Source organism: Artemia franciscana, chromosome 9 (assembly GCF_032884065.1).
Source record: "Artemia franciscana chromosome 9, ASM3288406v1, whole genome shotgun sequence".
Lineage (NCBI taxonomy): Eukaryota > Metazoa > Arthropoda > Branchiopoda > Anostraca > Artemiidae > Artemia > Artemia franciscana.
The window spans coordinates 47794801-47809928 of record NC_088871.1 but is presented as its reverse complement, the minus strand read 5'-3'; the positions used below and the strand labels follow the sequence as shown (position 1 = coordinate 47809928).

At 33.1% G+C, this 15128-nt stretch overlaps 1 protein-coding gene across 1 annotated transcript in view; it reads right to left on the bottom strand.

Moving 5' to 3' along the window:
* The window catches only part of LOC136030844 (acetylcholine receptor subunit alpha-like), a 131661-nt gene that overhangs the window by 93768 nt on the left and 22765 nt on the right, over positions 1-15128 (bottom strand). The window contains exon 2 of the mRNA XM_065709889.1: positions 5522-5661. Within this exon, the coding sequence (XP_065565961.1) occupies positions 5522-5661 (140 nt within the window). The remainder of the gene's footprint in view (positions 1-5521; positions 5662-15128) is intronic.

Genomic DNA, 15128 nt, shown 5'->3' with positions numbered 1-15128 from the left:
CAGAGAAAAATTCAGTTGGAAAGTTATTTACAGTTTTATTGCAACACTGGGAATCCACAAGGTTTCACTTTTTTCAAAAATATCAACCATAGTATGTAATTCCAACAATTTCGCAATAGTCTTTTCACTTAACATAAACATCAAATTCCTGAGCCTTTCGTTGACCATCGTCGATCTTAAATAGGTTCTAATCAGTCTTAGTGAAGAAAAGAATCTCTCATTACTAGCCGTCGTGATAAGCAGGGTAATCAAGATTTACTTAATTCTCAAAACTTCAGAATACACTATCGATATTGATTTCAAAGTCATGAAGTTGAAAGAGATCTTTTGGCTTATTGGCTAAAGCGTCGATACATCTTCTCACAAGATCCAGCTTCAAGGCCGAATCGATTGTGTCAATGTAAGCTTCTTTGTAATATGCTGTTATGATAGCTAGTCGGCTAGTATTGAGAGAGTGCGGCGAATCAACATTTAAAACAAAGATTGAGTCTAACATTGGAAGAGCGTGAAGTGATTTTCAAACTTGGAGCACGATCTGTCTGTCACAAGGATATAAACCCTTTGAAAAGCATTTTTAGTTGATTCTTTCACTTCAACAAGATTGCTTCTTCGCAAATTTAACATGGTTAGAAAATCACGGGAGCGGGAAGCTACTTGCTGAGCCCTCTTTGGTCTTTTACATTAAGAATCAGAATTCTGACAATATTGCAAAAGGTGAGGACAAAGGTGAGGCAAAAGGACAATTTTGTGAGGCCGCACTCACGAGAAAATCATTTTACTATAAGAAAGATTTTGTCGAAATCTTCGTCAGTTCATATTTTTATAATTTTATCTCGCGTAGCTGCAATGAGACCAGTAGCTCTAGTGAAAATAGGTGTACCTACTGTGGCTTCCCAGACAGAGTTCTTGCCACATTTCTTTTTCTGCTAGATGGAGTATAAATACAAATTCAAACGTCTGGAGTCTGCTTGCGAGTTCTTGGGCCAAAGCTGTCAATTCCCTGTCACTAGATGTATTGGTAGTTGATTGCCCATCATGGAGTACACGATTTCTCCGGCTGAATAATAGTTATGCCAGCGGCTTTCTGAGCATTAACAAAACACAATAGAACAGTACAGCTCTTGAAGAATAGAGAAGAAAGATGCCATCCGTCTGAATCTTCTGAATGCAATCATCCAACACAACGTTGAGACTATGAACATGGCAGTTAATGTCAATTACATGCAGTGCAATTGCTTTAATACGGCTTTGTACACCTAAAAAGTTACCGTAAATGACATTGGCTAGTTGTTTTCACAGAAAAATCGAGAAAACAACAACAAATTATCATCCCTCCTCTCCTTGTTGATGTTAAACAGTAAATTTACCTCCCATCCCTTCTAAATTTTCTTGAATTGAAGCCAATTGATAGGTCTGACTTTTTCTTTCAATGTTCAGGTTGTTTCACGTGTTTCTTACCTTGTTTTAAAGCTGGTTCTAGCTAAGTCCTCCCTCCCGTCGATAAAGTCTTTCGCTTGTGAAGTCAAAATATTTGGTCTTTGATTATTGGTACGATTTATTTTATAACTATATCATTAACAAATCTTGTCCTTTTTTTGCTTTGTTCTAATTTCTGGTGTGTCAGATAAGGTACCGTCCTTCAAGATTTTTTATCGATTCTTTGAATTGTCCTTTTATATAACATTTTTTATATATTTTTTGCTCTTCCTGGAATCATATAAAAATAATTGGTGTGAAATTTACACTTTGATTTTTTCAAAATTCAAGAAGCTAAATTTCAAGACAGTTCAGGAAACAGAATTCATGAAGTAACGAAACGAAATCACGAATATAATGAATATATAACGAAAATAATAACGAATATAACGAAAATAACGAATGTGAACGAAATCAAACACAAAATTTATCGTATTTACTGCAGGCAAAGAAGAAAAGGGCAAGGAACTTCCAAAATCCCGTGTGGTCCACTAGTACTAATAATACGTCTTTTGCTACCAGGAACGCTAAAAACTAACGTCATATATGATGGTGTTTTATTGAAAAAGTCCAAAAACTTGGAAGACCCGAATCAAATAAAACTCAGAAAAGTGTCAGAAAACTCAGATACAAGAAGAGACTCAAAGAAACACGGAGTGCATAATACATATGCATAGAAGGGATCCCTGCTCCAGACCCACGAAACCGACATGTATAATTTTAAATCAGATCCTGGCTCGCCTAACTTTAATATTCAATAAAAAAAATAAGTTTTTTCAACTCAAAATAAGGAGCAAAATTAAAACTTAAAACAAAAAAAAATTATGACCTATATGATGGGGATCACCTCCTTGTCAAAACCTCGCTCTTTACACAAAAGTTCGATGTTTGTTCCAATTCTTTTAAAATGATCCCTGAATCACAAAGGTTTAAATAGAATAAATAGCTCTTTTGAAAGCAGTAAAAAAAAAACTTTAGCGTAAAGAGTGCGGCACTGACGATGGGACAAACCCCTCATTTACGTAATAATTTCTATTTATTTTATGTTTTAATGTTGCTCCTTACTTTCAGTTGAAAAATATTGTTTTTCATTTATTCCAGATCGTTTTTTAAAATTTTGCGGGAAAACGTGGACCCCCTTAATGGAAAATTCCCTTCCCCCATGAAAAATTCCTCCTCGAAAAGATCCTCCCATGTAATCTCTTCCCCCTGACCGTCCACCAGTCCTCCTGAAAACGTCTGTGTACTTCCTAATAACCACTACTATGTGTAAGCAATGGACAAATTTCACAACTTTTAGCAATATCCAAGGGACTGCAGGAGAATAAATCATCGTCAAAATATATGTATTTAGTTTTCGACTATACGGTTATCTCATATATTTAGTATGAACAAAACGGTTATCTCAAAAATTTTATCCAGTGAGTTTGGGAAAAACTTGAGAGTAGGAGGGGGCCTAGATGCCCTACAATTTTTTGATCACTGAAAAAGGGCTCTAGAAGTTTTAATTTAGTTCAAATAGGCCCTCTCGCAATATTGTAGGGCCACTGGGTTGATACGATCATTCCCGGGAAGAGTAAAAACTACCTAAAAAAAAAAAAAAAAAAAAAAAAAAAAAAAAAAAAAAAAAAAAAAAAAAAAGAAAAAAAAAAACAACCGCATCCGTGATCTCCTTCTAGCAAAAAATTCAAAATTCAAAATTTTTGCAGATAGGAGCTTGAAACCTCTACAGTAGGATTTTCTGTCACGCTGAATCTGATGATGTGATTTTCATTAAGATTCTATGACTTCTAGGGGGCGTTTCCCCCTTTTTTGCAAAATAAGACAAATATTCTCAGGCTCATAACCTTTGACGGCTAAGACTAAATTTGATAAAACTTATATATTTGAAGTCAGCATGGAAAATTCAATTTATGTATCTATTGGTATTAAGATTCCATTTTTAGAGTTTCAGTTACCATTTTGCCGGGTCGCCCTCCTACCTACAGTTTAGTACCACAAACAGTTTCATGAATAAAGTCGGGCACTGCGTGGTTGTAACAACAAGATAATAAGAATGTGTTGTAGTATATGAAATAGGATTACTAAATGGTACTTGTATGAAATACAATTCCCTTCCCCCATGAAAAATTCCTGACATTCTTCCAATTTGTTTTTCTGATACTCAATTCTAATGAAATACAGCTAAGTATGATAAAAATATAATATATTACAAACAAATTTTGGTTATATATTTGCACATTAGGGGGGTGGGGTAAAGTATATTGGATCTGCATTCGTAGTGTGTTAGGTACAATTATTCAACATATTATGTAGTAAGAATTGTTTTTTAACTTCATAATGTCCCGACCCCTTCTAATGTGCAACACCCCCTTATTACCCTTACCCCTTAATATGCAAAAACATTTCCCATTTTCCATTTACTTTGTCACTTCTCTTCGTCTTGTCTCGCGCTAAGCTGAAATAAAATAACAAAAAAGGTTCTGCAATGCATAAATGAATGAACATTTTGAACGGTAGTGGATATTTCATACAAGTACCTAATAAATAAATATGTTTGGGAATGAGGCCTACAATAAATTATTTTGAAGTGAAGTTGTATTAAAAACGGATGTTTTTAATTGTGAACACTTTTTTACACATTTTTTTCACGCTTCAATTCAAATCAATAGGAATTATGGCATCTGATTTAGGACCCCTTCTAAAACAAGGGTGGGGCTTTAGTCTCAGCCAACCCCACCCCCCTGAATGACACCACTACATGCCATGCCATTATGATTCTGATGGAAAATCGTTGGTGAAATGCATCATTGCATTGTTATTTACAAACTTTAAAAAATACGGAAGACATTGCTATAGCTGTTGCATTGTAATTGACATTACTTGCTGCTTGCTATGTCTAAGCTAAGAGAATCTCCTAGTGATGATTCTCTTCCACACTGAAGATCTCTTAAGAATATCCACTAGAATTAATCATTTTTCCAAAGTAAGGAGCTTACCTAGAATTTTATGTCCGTCCATCTTATTCATTTTTTGGGGGAAGGGGGCTATATGGATGGAGCCTTACCTCTTGGTATCTTTGAGATGCATCCATTTTTTTAAATCAAGTTGTTTCTTGAAAACATAACACAAGACAGATGAAAATTCTACTTTAATACCAGGTTTTACACCCCCAGGTACAATGAAAAATTACCCGGTCCCGCTAGCAGAATAACAAGGCACTTAATAAGAAGTTACTAGAAAATCAATTGTAAATCGCTAGTCGCGTTGGTTCCTAAAAATAGTGGAGCACTTGTCTTTTGTAAGGCTAGTAGAATGACAAACCTTTGTTCTTAGAAAAAATTAGTAGTCATCTAGACTCTATAACGATTCCGCTCCTAGAAATGCCGGAAAATCTTTTGTATACAGATAGAAAAAGGCTTTGTGTTTCAAGCATGAAAATATTGGGTTATAATCAATTTGGACGATGTTCATGCTTGAAAGAGGCCCCGAGAATTTCATTCCGGCCCTTCATAGATAATTTTTTCAATATAACAGAGACAAGTATCTCTTAGAAAACATTTTCTATCACGTAAAAGACACCAGCATCTTTTACAAATCATTGCCTATTACTTAAAATAAATCTGTGTCTCCAAGAAAATTAATAACACCTGTGTCTTGAGGAGATCGCAGTAAAATTTCTTCACCACCTTAAATCATTAAAGAAAGAAAAGGGTAGTGGCTATGACTCAGTTTAAAACAATTGCGGTGACATTACTCTTATAATGATAGTTACCATTCCCTTGGTGGTTTGTAAGAGACTGTGCAGTGTTTCTTCTTTGAGGGGGGTTCTTTAATTCACTGCAAACAGATTAACAACAGAAACAGTTGTTTATCTTGCAATTCTTTAAACCAAACAGTAGATAAAGTATGTTTTTTTCAAATTATAAAATTATAACATTCCCAGAGGGGATCTAGCCTGAAAACTCATTGGCTATTGTGTTTTCCTATCATTATTGGTTCATTTTTAAGTACACATCAAACTAAAACTCCAAGACATACTTACAACATCAATGAGTTGAGACAATTTGAGTTTAATCTCTACTTTCAAAGGATCTGACACATTCTTGACAGGTCGAACCAGTTTATTATAGTTTGACAGTAAATCATCATATAAACGCTTTGCATCAGAGTTACCATGAACATCTAGAAATATAATAAAAATGATTTATATACATTGCATGTAGACAACTAGAGTTTTGAAGGATCCAAGTGAAGAAATCAGTGCAAAATAAAATCTTTGCATGATTCTCGTATGGATAAGATGCAACATAACAACCTTTCAGGTCAGGAGGGGCGGAGGTACGTTTGAAGGGAAAAGGACACAGTTCGTGGTACTAACTGGTACTAACATATTATAAATCAACGCACTATTTAAACTATCTCAAATAAGATGTAACTTGTCTACCTTCCTACTATATTAGTTGGCGACGGCAAAGAAGGCAGAGTTTGAAAGGCCATGGGCTGATTTTCTGCTTTTAAAGTACATAGATCGAAAATTTTTACAGAAATCTACATAATAAAAGGCACAACAAGCCACGTGTAGACTAATTAAGCTAATGGACCAAAAATTTTTTAGCTATTTTAAAATTCTTCACTTTTGAAGAGTGAAAAAAATATAATTTTGCTTGTATTTCAACTTCAAACAATGCAAGTTCAAACATAAGAAAGGCGGCCTGAAATAAAAAAAAACTGCTTAGGTAATAGGCTGGTCTATAAACCTAAGAAGCTTAACTAACTGGATAAAAGAAAAGATTATCACGAATATTACCTGGAACGGCAATTTATTCAAAAATTAACAGTGCTTCCATTGATCTAATTAACTTATTGCAAAAAAACTGACAATATTAATTGGATTTCGGTAGTGATTTTATAAGGCTTTCAAAAACACTATTCACCTTCTGAAGCCACTGATTCACAAAATGAGTCAATAAAATTTAATGATTCTTAAATGAGTCCAAAAAATTTACAGATAAGAATAATCTAGAAACGGATCATCTTCTTTCAATTGTGTATAGAAACACCAACTTCATTTGCGTGAAACTACTCGGAATCTACTCAAGTTTGAATTCAATTCATCAGTTCTTTTTAATAGAATTGCCACATAGATCTAGAAATATAATAAATACAAGCTAAGTCTTGATTTAGCCATAAAACTTATTCTTTATTTATTTATTTCTGCCCAGAATAGACTCATTAAACCAAATAAAAACTTTTAGAAAATTTTAAACGTGAGCGAGATTATCTTTAAAGTTTTACTAGAAAATTTGCTGGAAGCGAGGCAATAAATTAGAAAGTTCTCCTATATTTTCTCAAAACTTTTCTACTTTCCAAAAGCAAACAATTCTGTAATAGGCAAAATAATTAAGCTTTTCAAGCAGTAATGAAGATACTTTTATCCTATGATGCTATAACCATAAATGCAGGATTTTATACTCCCCTAGCATTCAGCGTTCTAAGCTAAAGAAGTGCAGCAAACTGATTTTGCTGCATGTTTTCTAAAAGATAGCCGATGTAATAAAACTTTGAAGCTGCTAAAACTATTATTGACTTAGGACTAAATATGAAAATATGAAAAAGTCAGTTATTAAGATGTGCTTTTTCATGATTTAATATTGCAGACAATAAGCCCTAGCTGTTTCGTTTTCTATCTATTCATAATTTTTTTTTAATAAGCGACCACTTAGGGTGCGTGCCGGCCAGCTGCCTTCAATTCCGTATACTGTGTTATATGCGTAGTGCATTAGCCCATCAACAAGTTACTATTATCCTCTGTTCGACGTTCTAAGCTAAAGAAGTGCAGCAAACCCATTTTATTTGATAAAAAGAACGGGATAAAATTTGGAAAAACAGTTTTTTATGTGAAGTGCAGGTAGTTTTTTTTTTAGTGTTTACCCTGGAAAAAAAATCGAAACCAATATTTTTTTTTAATTAATTTTGAAGTTCAATTTGAAAGTTTTTCTTGGACTCTATGCAGTGATGTCCTGCCTTTCTGAAATGTATTCTCTACGTTTTTTTATACCAAACTATCTCTTTATTTTAGCATCCCTCAACATGCTAACAAAAATTAACCTGGACTAATTACATGGGTGAATTCACTGTTTTATTTTGTTAGGCGGGAAAAAATGGAAACTTATTCGACAAGGTGCAAGCTATATCTTTATTTAGGAAAAGTATAAAAAAAGATAAATTACGAAAAGTTTATATGAAAATCTTAAAGAAAATGAATTATCAAACAGTTAGTAATTGTTAGTTCCAGTAACCCTTGACAGGCCACTATAAGAACGAATACCAGGAAAAATCTCCAACGCTTCCCATGTGATCTCTAGGTCAGACTATGGACAAAAAGATTTTGTTTGCATGATTTATTCAAAATTGTCAGTTTTAGACTACGTTGTAAAAATACAACATTAGCCTCTCAAGTAGTAAGTAAATGCTAAATCATTAATAGTTGTAAATAGTGTAGATTGTTAGTAGTAATAGTATTAGTAGCACACCTAAAACTCAGCCAACACATTTTTCTTTCTCAAATTGGGTCAGACTTACAAGATATGTAGATAAAGACAAGGGAACCTCACTCAAAGTAAAAAAAAATGTCTAAAGACAATGAAGACAAATACTACTTGAAAAAATATTTTTTGTCTATTTGTGGCGCCAAAAACCGAGCAACTTTTTTTTTTTCTCAGTCGACTAGCAACATATCAGGATATTTAGTGGGCCCTACAAAACTATGAGGAATAAATTTTTTTTAAAAAGGATGGTTTACATCGATTCATGGAACCCTAAAACAGGTCAAACATTGTTTTTCTCGCCGCGTGAAAATTTCAAGACAAGTAGACTTGATCAGTAGAGCCTAAACGAGAACAATAAATTTAAGAGGAAAATGTGCTTCTGACGATTCCTGACTAAAAAAAAATGAAAATGTTTACGTTGATCTACAACTGTCTGCCATATAGTCACCTTAATTTGTATATAGCGAACAACAAAACCTTAATCAAACAGTTCGTGGTAACGAACTGTAGTAAGGAGCGACCCGGCTCAATAGTAACCAAAACTCTAAAAAATGGAATTTTGATACCAATAGCTACATCAAAAGAATCGCATTTTAATGCTGGTTTTAAATATATAAGTTTCATCAAGTTTAGTCTTACCCATCAAAAGTTACGAGCCTGAGAAAATTTGCGTTATTTTAGAAAATAGGGGGAAACGCCCCCTAAAAGTCATAGAATCTTAACGAAAATCACACCATCAGATTCAGCGTATCAATGTGTGTTTATTTGTTTTTTTGTTTTTTTGTTTTTTTTCCCCAGGGGTGATCGTATCGACCCAGTTGTCCTAGAATGTTGCAAGAGGGCTCATTCTAACGGAAATGAAAAGTTCTAGTGCCCTTTTTAAGTGACCAAAAAAATTGGAGGGCACCTAGGCCCCCTCCCACGCTAATTATTTTCCCAAAGTCAACGGATCAAAATTCTGAGATAGCCATTTTATTCAACGTAGTCGAAAAACCTTATAACTATGTCTTTGGGGACGACTTACTCCCCCACAGTCCCCGTGGGAGGGGCAACAAGTTACAAACTTTGACCTGTGCTTACATATAGTAATGGTTATTGGGAAGTATACAGGCGTTTTCAGGAGGATTTTTTTGGTTTGGGGGAGGGGTTGAGAAGAGGGGGATATGCTGGGGGAACTTTCCTTCGAGAATTTGTAATGGGAGAAGAAAATTTCCATGAAGGGAGAGCAGGATTTACTAGCATTATTTAAAAAAAAAAACAATTAAAAAATAAAAGTGAAAAAGCTTTTTCAGCTGGAAGTAAGGAACAGCAATAAAACTTAAAACAAACAGAAATTATAACCCATATGAGGGGCTCACCTCCCTCTAATACCTCGCTCTTTACGCTAAAGTATTTTCGGTAATTTCAACTACTTATTCTACGGCTTTTGTGATTCAGGGGGTCATTCTTAATGAATTGGGATAAAATTTAAGCTTTAGTGTAAAGAGCGAGGTACTGACGATGGGGCGAATCCCCTCATATATGTAATAAAAACATGAGAATACAAAAGTTCTTTACGTAAGCTAATTTATAAGTTACGTAAATCTTTTACCAATAAAAAGATTCGTAAAAAATTAAACGTTCTAGTTGCCTTTTTAATTAACCAAAAAATCGGGGGGCAACTAGGCTTCGTCCCCCGCTCTTTTTTTCTCAAAATCATTCGATCAAAATTATGAGAAAGCCATTGAGCCAAAAAAAAAATATGCAAATTTCGTTTTGATTATTCCTCTGCGGAGAGCCAAAATCAAAACATGCATTGATTCAAAAACGTTCAGAAATTAAATAAAAAAAAACAAGTTTTTTCAACTGAAAGTAAGGAGTGACATCAAAACTTAAAACGCACAGAAATTACTTCGTATATGAAAGAGGCTGCTTCCTCATCAACGCCCCGCTCTTTACGCTAAAGTTTGACTCTTTCTCTCAATTCTTCTTTCTAAAACAGTAAAAAACTTTAGCGTAAAGAGCGGGGCGTTGATGAGGAAGCAGCCTCTTTCATATACGAAGTAATTTCTGTGCGTTTTAAGTTTTGATGTCACTCCTTACTTTCAGTTGAAAAAACTTGTTTTTTTTATTTAATTAAGAAAAAGCTTGGAGACTAATCAGGCTGTATTTATTTATAACACTTTTTATCTAATTATTTTTGTTGCTTTTTAAGAACAAAACGTAAAACGTTTTGATAAATGACATTAAAATACATTTATGTAAACAAAAAAATCGCAACAATATATGAAACAAAATATACTTTTGTTTGAAGGGCGGATGACGGATACGTACGTATTAAAAAGTTTCTGCGGGATGAAGGTCAAGATAACTTCAGCTTTGAAGAAAACAACATTTTTTGTATATTTTCAATTCATAGGAATAATAGCGTCCATCTCTATTCACCCAAACTTCTATCAGTAATATTGTTATATTGTTACAAACTTATTTCAAAAACTTCAGTCAATCGTCAATTTCGACTGGATGTTCAAATTTATCCAACATTTAAATAACAATTCAAATTTTTTATTCTTGAGGAGAATAGCTGAAAAATTGTTACAAATATTCCTTATATTAACCAACAATAAAACTATGTTGATTAAAGATTAATTTAGTATTGATTTTAATAAAATACTCTCGGAAAAGAAGGAATTTTAAAGAAAAATTAAGAGCCATATCGAAATTATGGACAAGCAGAAATAAAGCCCTATAATAATTCAGACTTTAATTGTACAGAAATTACAATCAATGAGTTACTAAAACCCAAAATAAGCTGAGATAAAAACAAATAATGAAGTCAATCATATTGATAGCATTTCTTGCTATAAATTAATAAGTAAAACTTAGAGAATTTTAAATGAATAATCAAAGGAACTTAACGCGACTTAACGCGACAAGAAAATAGAACAAAAAGGAGTAGGGTTACTGTACTGGTTTAAGAGAGTGAGGGGAGTTGGGCGATTATTTTTTGTAAGCCATTGTTAGCCTGGTGATATTATTTTTGTTATGTCATTGTTGATGTCATCACAAGTAAAAACTGCTCGAAACACAGATTTTCGTCCAATAAACCACAGATGATACCATTCCCCTTAGGGGTAGTAGACCTAGTCTTGTTTGTCGTTATTTCTATTTGTTTTAAGGTTGATTTGATAGTCTAGGTTAGTTTTTGTCAGTTTAAGTATTTACTGATTTACGAGTATAACAGTAGCTGTTATCTCTATGTTTGCAGTGATTGCTTATTTAATTTTGCTTCATTTTGGGTTTCATTCATAGTATGTAAAATTTGTTTCTTTTCAGTTCAATTTAGACATATTTCCACTCTGCTCATCATTTAACTTGTCTTTTTACGTCTTTTTAAAAAGTCTTTTTAAAAAAGATTCTTTTTTGAATTTTTTTTTTTTAATTGATTCACTGTAGAAGAAACACGTGCTGTACAATTGTTGCCCCTTTTTTAAGAGCACAATGCTTAGTATCAAGCAGCAGTTTTTTAAGAGCACAATGCTTAGTATCAAGCAGTTCATGGTAAAGAACTATAAGTAAGGAGCGATCTGGCTAAATAGTAACCGAAACTCTAAAAAACAGAGTTTTAATAACAATAGACACATCAAAAGAATTGAATTTCGATGCTTATCTAAAATATTTAAGATTCATCAAGTTTTATGTTACCCATTAAAAGTTAAGAGGCTAAGAAAAAATATCCAAATTTCAAAAAAGGGATATTTTAAAAATAATCCCATCAGATTAAGTATATCAGAGAACCCTGCCGTAAAGGTTTCAAGCTCCTATATACAAAAATGGGGTATTTTGCTTCGCCGGACTCACGGATGCGTGTTTATTTTTTTTTCTCTAGGGGTAATAGTATCGAACCATTGAACACATAGGATCGGAAAACTTGCTCATTTGATTTACAAATTAAAAGTTCTAGTGTCCTTCTTAATTAAAGGAAAATAAGGGAGGGCAGCTACTCCCCACTACCGTGCCCTTTTTCTCCAATGTCGCCAGATCAAAATTTTGGGATAGCCATTTTCTTCAGCATAGTCAAAAGCTTTAGTAATTATGTCTTTGAGAATAACTTGGTCCCATACAGTTCCGGAGGAAGGGCTATGAGCTATGAGCTTTGACCATTGTTTAGTATGGTTATTGAGAAGTACACAGGTATTTTTTTTGGGGGGGGGGATTTTTTCTGGTGGAAGGATTACACGAGAAGATCTTTCCATGGAGAAAGTTTTTGTGGGAGAAAGTGAGTTTTCCATGGAGGGTTTCCCGGCATTATTTAAAAAACGATCATAAATTTTAAAAAAAAAGTTTGTTCAATTGAAAGTAAGGAGGAATATTTAAACTTAAAACAAACAGAAATTATAACGTATGTGAAGGGGTTGCCCCTTCCTCGATACCTCGCTCAATAGGCTTAAGGTTTTGTTTTAGAACTTTTAAAAAGTCTTTGTGTTGTATTAATTATTCTTAAAAAATTGTCTCAGAAAGTCAAACTTTAGCGTTAAAAGTGAGGTATTGGGGAGAGTTAAAACCCCTCGTATACGTAATAGTTTCTTATCGTTTTGAGTTTTAATGTTACTCTTAGGTGATTATTTTTTTTTATTTAATCGTAAAAGCAACAAAAAATGTCAAGGCCTGGATTCTTATTTTGAAATTTCTCAAATGTGGTTTTTGCAAAGAGACATATAATTGTTAGCACAAATGTTTTAAACCTACCTTGTGAAAATAAACTTAACTTTTAAAGTGTTCTATAAACAACTACAATCAGGCTAATCATCATGATTTTAGTTTTGCGATACATGTAACGTAGCTTTTGATCCCACTATTACTTATATTTATTTTTGAAACAAAATTTATTTTTTAACTTCTCAAATTGATGCAGACACCGCTTCTAACCAACAAAAGAAAAAAAGTTTTTAGGATTTTCTGAAAATTATGGCACACTCTATCTAGAAAATGCGATCCGAAGGACATCTTTCAAAATTTAACCCACAAAACAGACTCCATTTACTTTAAAATTGTTTTTGTGGTAAAATTGGAAGTGCTAAGGTAAAATGAAGGGATGTCCCCTATCATTACACTTTTTTGCATTCTCTTATATTCTTTAATAAGAATATCCTCATTCTCTTTCCCTACTGTCAGTCCAAAAGTCATCCCAATATTCTTTCAAGCCAGTAATGAAATTTTGCCATTAATCAGCTTTCTTCTTATCTTGAAGAGCAGAAATCCCAGGCTTTTAATTTCCGATTTCGTTCTATGACGAGGTAATAGACTGTTCAAAATACGAAATTCCATAAATTTACTGATTCTATTTAATTCGTTTAAAATATTAACTGGCAGTTAATTATAATCTAGATGAATTTGTGTAAGAAACCTTATTAAATTTTCTCCGTGGTGAAAAAGGCGATTTGTCTTCAGCTCAAGGGTGCTAACTGGGTCAATTAGGGGAGTGGGGCACTTTTTCAGCACTATCAGAAAAAAAACTAAAATTTGTATTTCCCTAGATTTCGAAATATATCTTTGTTTTTTATTTTCATGAAAAACTGAGAATATTCTTGCCTTCTCCCTAATTTTCTTGAATTGGTGCCCCAGCTTAAAACTCATCTGTCAAATTTTTCAGCCTTTGCTGGTAGCTCCCTCTTTCTGCTTTGTCTTATTTCTTTTTTCTTCTTTCAGTTCCAATTTGATTGTGTTTAGGAAGGATGAGATTCTTATTACTAATATATAGGTTAATTAGCAATCTAAATTGTTTATTGTTTAACTATGTGTTACCTAGGTTCCAAACCACCGAGAAGGTGATATTCCGATATTTATGAAGATTTAAAAAAATATTCTTCAACGACCCCTATATTCGACTTTTACTTTTCAGTTTATTCAATTTTCCGATTCTAAATACATTCGTTTTTCATAGGTCATTTCAACAAATGTTCGAATATAAAGTTAAATGTAAGTTACAAAGTTCTAATAAAAATTAATATGGTCTTTAAAATATGCATCGGAAATTAACATATCAATTTGAGTTTTTTTCTATTTTCGTAAAACGAGGTTTAATTATATATAAATAAATAAAATTTGGAAGCATTCATAAGGCTGTTCATATCATAGTCAACACAATGGCGTTGACAAATTATAAAATGAAGAGTTGTTATGTGTTACTTTTTCCCTAGGGTTCATCGTATTAGAACAAATGGGTGCTGAAACTTGGGAAAGGGCTCAGTTTAGGGTTATTCGATTGAATTCTAATAACCAAGGACACACATTGACTTGAAGGACATCCTATAAATCGTTTAACGTCCCAAGTGACCAAGATGCCCCCAGATGGCTTATCAAGAAGGAAATACTGACATTTTAGTCAAAATGACGCAAAGATAAAATAAATTGTTCTTCGAGGGCAGCGTGAAAAGCATGGCACCGGGCACTTTAGCCCCTAATTATGCCCCTCTTATTTATTTATGCCCCATTGTAGTATAAAGGCAGGCATTTTTAGAAATTAGTTTTACTTTCGGTTTTTAAATTAGAATTAAAACTAATTTCAATTTCGTAATTAGAACCTTGGGAGAAAGTTTAAACTTAAGCCTATGCTTCAATGGCGGAAAGTTAGCCAATGAACCCTTCATTATCCAATCCCACCTCAAATCAAAGTTTTGGCTAATTTGTACACTTTACCTCTGTTGAATTATAATTGTCCAGTCTTTATTTAAGGGATGAGTCTAAAAATTGGTATGATAATAATTAAAACAATTAATTCATATCAATGTTTAGTATTTACAAGACTATCTCTGCTCATATTCCCAAAATCTCTACGATGAAGGATTTTTGATAACATTATTTACATCAAAGAATTTGCCTTTTGATTCTAAAGGATATAATCCATTAAGTTTAAAGTTTCCAACAAAAATTTTTCATCCTTAAAATATTTGTCTAGTTAAAAAAAAATTAAATAAGGGATTTCGCTGAAAACCGCACAATCAAATTCAGTACGTTAGAGAGTTTCGAAACAGAGGTATTCAAGATCCTATCAAAAAGAAGGTGATATGTCATATTATTTTCGAGAAAGACAGCCACCGATATGTTTATTCGTTTGTTTTT